The 6,845-nt window shown below is 47.3% G+C and overlaps 1 protein-coding gene across 1 annotated transcript in view; it reads left to right on the top strand.

The window, feature by feature from the left end:
* The window catches only part of PPP3CC (protein phosphatase 3, catalytic subunit, gamma isozyme), a 27,289-nt gene that overhangs the window by 8,199 nt on the left and 12,245 nt on the right, over positions 1 to 6,845 (top strand). Inside the window, exons 2-4 of the mRNA XM_009329503.1 lie at positions 71 to 268; positions 566 to 690; positions 6,750 to 6,845. Coding sequence (XP_009327778.1) covers positions 71 to 268; positions 566 to 690; positions 6,750 to 6,845 — 419 coding nt within the window. The remainder of the gene's footprint in view (positions 1 to 70; positions 269 to 565; positions 691 to 6,749) is intronic.

The following is a 6,845-nucleotide window of genomic DNA, read 5'->3' as shown; positions in this document are numbered from 1 at the left end:
GCTGAAAAGACTGTAATTCTTTCCTCCCCGAAAAGAGACGTGTTGCTAACTTCTTCACTTCCATTTCCAGCTGTCCCATTTCCTCCCACGCAGCGGCTCACTCTGAAGGAGGTGTTTGAGGATGGGAAGCCTAGGCTTGACGTCCTGAAGAGCCACTTGGTAAAGGAAGGGCGCCTGGAAGAGGATGCTGCGCTGAAGATCATCAACGATGGGGCTGCCATCCTTAGGCACGAGAAGACAATGATTGAAGTGGAGGCTCCGATCACAGGTCAGAGAGCTTTCTGTGGCTGGAGTCCTAAATAAGGGCCATCTAGGAAACACGAGCTGCTCAAAGTGGCAGGTTTTCTGCTGTGTTCCTTCCACCAGCGAGGTTTTTAAATTGCCTGAATGCTCAGAGGAGAGGATTTTGCTGGCGTAGATCGAGTACATCTTTGCAGAAGCTGGATGTAAAGCAGGGGTGGCTTGGGTCAGAGCACAGCAATGCTATGCTCCTTGTTGCTGTCATGACCTTTCTTTTCTTAGCATGTAATTCTGTCCCTCTTTTGTGCTGCTCTTCCTCCCCTAGTGTGCGGTGACATTCATGGGCAGTTTTTTGACCTGATGAAGTTGTTTGAAGTTGGAGGATCACCCAATAACACCCGCTACCTCTTCCTGGGAGACTACGTGGACAGAGGCTACTTCAGTATAGAGGTGACAAATAAAGTTGAGCCTGGGGCTGCTAGTACTAAACTAACCGAGACTGTTGAACTAAACACTAAATACAGTGTTTAGTACCTGTTTAAATACCTCTCTTACGCTGGATTTTTTGCTCTAGTCTAGTTTTGCATGCGAGGAAGAACACGGTGTAGGTCACTTACGGTATGATTTTTGGCAGAAAAGTGATGTCCAAATGTCACGATTTTGAATTGGATCCTCACCCAGTGACAGAGTTAAACAGCAGCAGTGGGGTTAACGACTAAACTCTGGCTTCTGAACTCGAGTTTTAATATCACTTGTAGCTGTCAGTCAGGGGAACAAGAGGGAGAGTTGATTGTATGTTGCAGGCAACAGGATCCTACCAGGCAGTGGGAAGCAAATGTTTAAAAACTTGCAGGATTCAGCTTAGCAGGGAAAAGAAAGCGCTACACTACTGAGTCACTGCTTCCCTGCAGTCCCCCTGAAAGCATCAACCTTGCAGTGCCAGAGACAGGGTCAGGAGAAAGGAGCAATAAATCACCCAGGCTGTTGTACATCTCGCTGTGACCCAGGAGCTTAGTGCCGAGGCATTTAATTGTGTATCTAGCCATGCTGTGCCCGTGTGACAATCTGCCTTGTCACAATAACGCTGTCACCTTACAGACATCGGCCGAACATCTGGCATCGTGTTAGGATTTTGCAGCTCTGTGGGATGCCACCGACCAAGTATTGAGTAACACTGCGAATTGTTGGTCTTAAAGGGCAAAGTAATCGATGGGTCCCCGTGGTTGCTGCTGGCTCACTGGAGGCCTGGGAGCGACAGAGCAGGCAGTACGGGAGAGCTGTTAGCAAATGCTGCAAACCCCAAGGGATTGCAGCCTTCTGGTTTCGCAGAGGCAGAGCCGGGTGGAAAAGGAGTGCTTATTCCAGTTGGAGGCAACGTAATGGGGGGGCGTCTGGGGAAACGGGGGCATGAAAGGTGGTAAAACTGGCCTGGAATAACAGAGTAAGTGGTTTCTTTTTGAAGAGGGAGGGCGCATACCACGATGCAGGAATAGCTGAGCTGTTGGGTCTGCGGAGGACTCTTTCTCAGTTAAATTTTGGGGAGGAACTCTCACGGGCAGCGATGAAGGCGGTTAATGCAAGTGCTTCTCTGAAGGATTCTGCAGAGGATTTAGGAGGGTACCGCTGAAGGCTTGTGCTTTAGCAGCATTCTGGCTTACTTCCAGCCTTGCGCTTCGTGTGTTCCTAAATACTGACAGCGAGCCAAGGTGTGACGACGAGCAGTTTCCGGGGTAGCGGGGACGGATGCTCGAAAGGTGGGGTTGTGGCTGCTGGGATTTCTGGTGGTGCTGGCAGGAGGAGCCCCGTAACCCCTGGGGAGGAAGGGGAAGAACAGGCATCTGACCGCTTGTTTAAACGGCTTGGCTTGCGCAAATTGGGTTTGCAGTTTAGGTGTATTTACCTGGAAAAGAGATTATATTATAGCACAGCAACTCTTTTCTGAGATAAGACGTGGATTTTTTTTTTTTTTTTTTGTATTAACCAAGAAACCTTCAAATGAGAGTTGTCATACCCTGTGCCTACACATGAGTTTTACAGATCCTGGGTGGTGAAGTGCTTCTTCCACTCTCTGCTCTTCCCATGTCAGATCAATCGCAGGGTGATTTTACTCCCAGATCTGCAGAAGTGAGTGCCTGAGTTGGGGATCGATGCCCTCGTCTCTCTATGCTGTGATAGTACGGAAGAATTCCAGGGGGATGGACGATGAGTCCGCCTTGGAGAACAGAGGTGTTATTTTTTTTTTTGAGGAGGAAGGTCTGAAAATTATAGGTAAACCTCATCAGGTCTCTGTTGTAGCCTGACACTGACCGAGGGCCTGTGCCAGGCAGCCCAGTGTTTTCGGGCTCGAGAGCCTTGGGGCAGCTGGTCTTTGTCAGCTCTGAGCACAAAGTTTTTATTTCGTGCTGCTCTTGACTCTCCTCCTTCCCCTTTCCCCCCGTGTCTGCAGAGGGAAAGCCACCGAGCGCTCTGTTACCCCACAGAGCTAGCATTGATCTTTCACGAATCAGGGTGGGCTTTGATTAGTACATGCGGGGGCTGATCCAAATGTCACTGATAAAGCAGAATCTAGAAGGCTTGATTCCCTTGTTCCTATTGATGTGTGCCTCTTCTTTCCACCTACTGCAAAGTGCAGCCGATGTGTTTTAAGACGTTCCCACCTGGGTGTGCAGAAACTGGTTTCTATAGTGAAACAACAGGAGGTTTGCAGCTGGTGCGGAGGATCGCTACAAGCAAAGAGTTAACAATGCCAAATGGGTGTCTTTGCATTATTGTTTTTTTTTTTTTAAAGACTGCTATAAAATGCAAAGCTGTAGCAGCTGGACTCTGAAGTGCGGAGACTGCTGATCTGTGAGCGTTTCGGGTTTTGGAGTTTTGATCGCTGTATCCCGGAGGCTCAGGTGATGGAAAGGCATCCAGGTTTCCCTGTGCTTTCACCGCTGGGAAGGTGGAGAGAGCCAGTGTCATCGGGCTTTCATGAGTCACTGCACAAACTTGTGCATCCATGTGCTGGGTGGGGAATATTATCGAGTGCCTGCCCAGAGCAGCTGATAATCATGACCTTTTAACTGAACGAAATAGGAGGTAATTGTATAATTGCATCCTGATGCAGGCAATCAGGAAACAAGATGCAAAACTGGGGGCCAAGGAGGTGTTAAGGTAAACTGTGTTGCTTGTTAGCAGCCCAAATAACCCTTGCAAGCTTTCCCCATTGCTGTGAGTATTTGGTTGTCAAGGTAAAAGGAGCAGTTTGTGGCTCAGACAAAACCTTTAAAAACCCCAAAAGCCTCTGTTCATCAACTCAGCTGGATGTCTTCAACAAATTATTTCTGGGCCTCTGGCTTAGGGAAATTCTCATTTAAAAACGTTCATTCCCAGTAAGTATAATGAGGCCATGAAGCGTGGTTTGGTTGGGTTTGTTGGTTTTTTTTCTTTTAAAGAAAAAAGTTGTGGGATGAGAGGGAAGGGAAGCGACGGTGTGAAAGCTGAGACGGCTGATGTCTAGTGGAAGAGGACTCTGCAAAGCGTTTGCTTTCAGTCCGTGCCACAAAGCCCCCTGTGACAGCGAGACTAACCGGCCACGGACTCAAACGTTGTGGTGAAGGGTGACAGGCAGCACGGAAATGGGGCTGAACACCTCCATTTGGAGGTGCTGATGAGACAGCATCCTGACAAAGGATTCTCTCGTCAGTCTGCAAGTGGGAAAGATGCTTCCTTCAAAGCGCTTTAAGCTTTTAGTTACGTCTCCTAGCCCTTACACAAGAGAGGTCTGTGCCCATGTTAGTCAATGAGGGACCATCCTGATCCGTGAAGCCAGAACTGCCGGAATACAATGAATAGAATTGTTTTATTAAATTACAAAGTGAAACAATTATTATGACCAAAAATTGAATCTACGGAAAGAGTAGATTTATCAGTAAAGATGGCATGATGATGGCATACACCTTTGCCAGGCTAGTTTTTCAAATCCAGTTACAATGGGACGCATGATCGTTGCCTAATTACGGAATTGTATGTACGGTAATCTTGCCAGGATTGAATACACCGTTTTATCCAGAATAATATTAAAGAGATCCAGTCAATGTCGTAAGGTGCGAGCGAAGGTAGATTCGTGGGCCAAACATGGGACTGGGATGCAGGAGTTTTGCCGTGCTGTTTCTTCTGTGCCTGCTCCGGGAAGAGCTGGCCGGCTCGATGTTTATAACTTTCTTGTAAATGCCGGGTTTTGTAAATGGTATGAGAGATTACGGTGTGGCTTGTTGCGGGCAGGTTTGGCAGCAGCCCCTCTTGCTGTTGCTTTGGGTTGCAGGTGGCAATTCCTCTCGCGGTTCCCCCCACCGTGACCTGCTGAGCTTTCCCCTTGTGAGTGAAAGGGGGGGAATCAAATGGGGGCACGGGCGCGAATGCTTGGCTTTGGGCTTCGAACCGATAGGCAGAATAGGGGGAGAAGTAGAGTATTTAGGCCTAGTAAGCCATAATTGTCTGGAGTTGCTACTAGGCTATTGTAAACACGCAGTAATCAATTCCTGGGCACGGTGCCTTGAAAGTCTGGGAAAGGGATCTGTACAAAACGCCAGGAAGCATCTGAGGCATGCGAGTGTAGAAAACTCTGTTGTTCCTCGTTCCAGCTCCTCCGGAGCTCACGAGGTCTGTTGAATGTCCTTTACTCATCGTTACCCCACTAGTACCTGGCAGCCCCCCACGTCCTTGTGAAATAGCTGCAAACCACGGGGAACTGCAGCGATACTGGAGACGTTTGCTCTTGACGTCTGTGGTTTGCTTGCTGCATGTGTCCAGGAAGAATTGTGGTGCCGAGTGACTCCGTTCACTTCCATTTCACTTTAAAACACTTCAAATCTATTTTTAAATATCTCTTCTGCCAGTTGCTGACCTTCTATACAGCCCAAATCCTCCTCTTTATTGATGGCGTGTCTCTACTTCCTTGCTTTTCTTTGAAGCAGTGATGCCAGGGCTGGTTGCTTTCTCCAGTCTCTAGCAAGTCGCTTGGTTCGTTTTATAGTGACTTTCACTTTTCAGTTCTTGTGCTATCCCAGAAAAGTGACGTTTAGGTTGCAAACACAGGAGGTTAAAGCTTTAAATCACAGAATAATTATAAATGGTTTTGTTGGGAACATGTTAACAGGTGCAGTAAAACATTAGTTTTGCTAGCCTTAACTACAGCTTATATTACCTGCCACTGGCCCTGTTTCTGTTCAGTTTTAAAATTCAGAATTTGCTATCCAGTCTTTCTCTGTGGGGTTGAACTCTGAGTTAGACGCAGACGGGTGCTTTACAGCTCCTTTAGGGATCCCTGCATGTAGCTGGAATGACTAATGTATAGCTTACCTTGCAGGTTCAGTGCTTAAATACAATTATATCTAAGGTGTCTGTACTGGAAACTAACTCGAAACTGGTTTATTTTGGTTCTGGAGGTTGTTTCCATGCCACAGCAGTTGGTTCCCGGAGATCTGTGCACCAGATCAGCAATGTTTTTAAGTGTAAAACTGTTGACAGACTTCACGGTTCACGTTCTCAAAGTGTGCCGCTTCTGTAGCATGTCAGCCTAAAGGGTAAGCTCTTATTAGAGACTTTAATCCAGATCTTCAAGCTTGCTGTCATTATGGGTTGGCCTTCCAGCACTCAAAATCAACAAGGGAAATGCGGTAACGTTTCCCCATACTGGGTACCTGCTGATTTAGCTGTCAGCTTGACAACGTATAGCGCAGAAGGGTAAGCGCGCTTGCTTTCCAGCCCTTCCCTTCTTCACGTAGCCTCTTTGGAAAGCCACCATGAAATATTTCTGGGAGCCTGCTGCAAATGATTGTTTCAGTTTGACTTTGGTCTGCACCTCATCAAAGACGATCTTTTTACAGGTGTTGCTGCTCAGATAGGGGATGTGGAAAGCCCTCTTCAAAGCCAGAAGGCTTTACTAAGCTTGTTTTTTGGCGAGGCTTTTCCTGTTTTGAACTTGAACTTCACATGACTGTAAGCGTAAGCAGAAAAACAGAGGGGGGGGGGGAATTCAGTGGGGAAGATGCAAGTTGAATTTTTCTAATGTTTAATATACTTGATAAAACGTCTATCAAGATGGCTGTCTGTTATACTTGATGGTCTCTGGTTTCGATTGCAGTGGGACATCTGGAGCGCACATCTCGCTGCGCAGCTGGTTTTGCTTTGCTGCTCTGAAAATGGGTGCTTTTTGCTTTGGTTTCTGCTGGAAGGAAAAGCTGCCCCCACCCAGCCCAGAGCCGGTTTCAGTTGAACGCGATCTCATTTGTCACTTCTCCAACTCAGGCCTAATATAGAGAAATGCTCAGTGTGGCTTTCCCCCACTGGTGAAGTTGGCCAAGATAAGATCTACTGCCGATTATGGAGCTGGGTTTCTATCAGGGTTCCACTTTGAATGCAGCTTGTTGGGTGTCTTCCCAGAAACACTTAGTGAAGTCTACGGATGATTAGTGCCCTATAAAAGGTTTTTATTACATGCCATCTCCTCCTTCCCTTTCTTGCAGTGTGTGCTGTATTTATGGAGTTTAAAGATAAATCATCCCAAAACGTTGTTCCTCCTTCGAGGGAACCATGAGTGCAGGCACCTCACAGAATACTTC

Source organism: Pygoscelis adeliae, unplaced genomic scaffold, assembly GCF_000699105.1.
Source record: "Pygoscelis adeliae isolate BGI_AS28 unplaced genomic scaffold, ASM69910v1 Scaffold228, whole genome shotgun sequence".
Classification (NCBI taxonomy): domain Eukaryota; kingdom Metazoa; phylum Chordata; class Aves; order Sphenisciformes; family Spheniscidae; genus Pygoscelis; species Pygoscelis adeliae.
The sequence above is the reverse complement of the archived record's forward strand: the minus strand, read 5'-3'. Positions and strand labels throughout refer to the sequence as shown.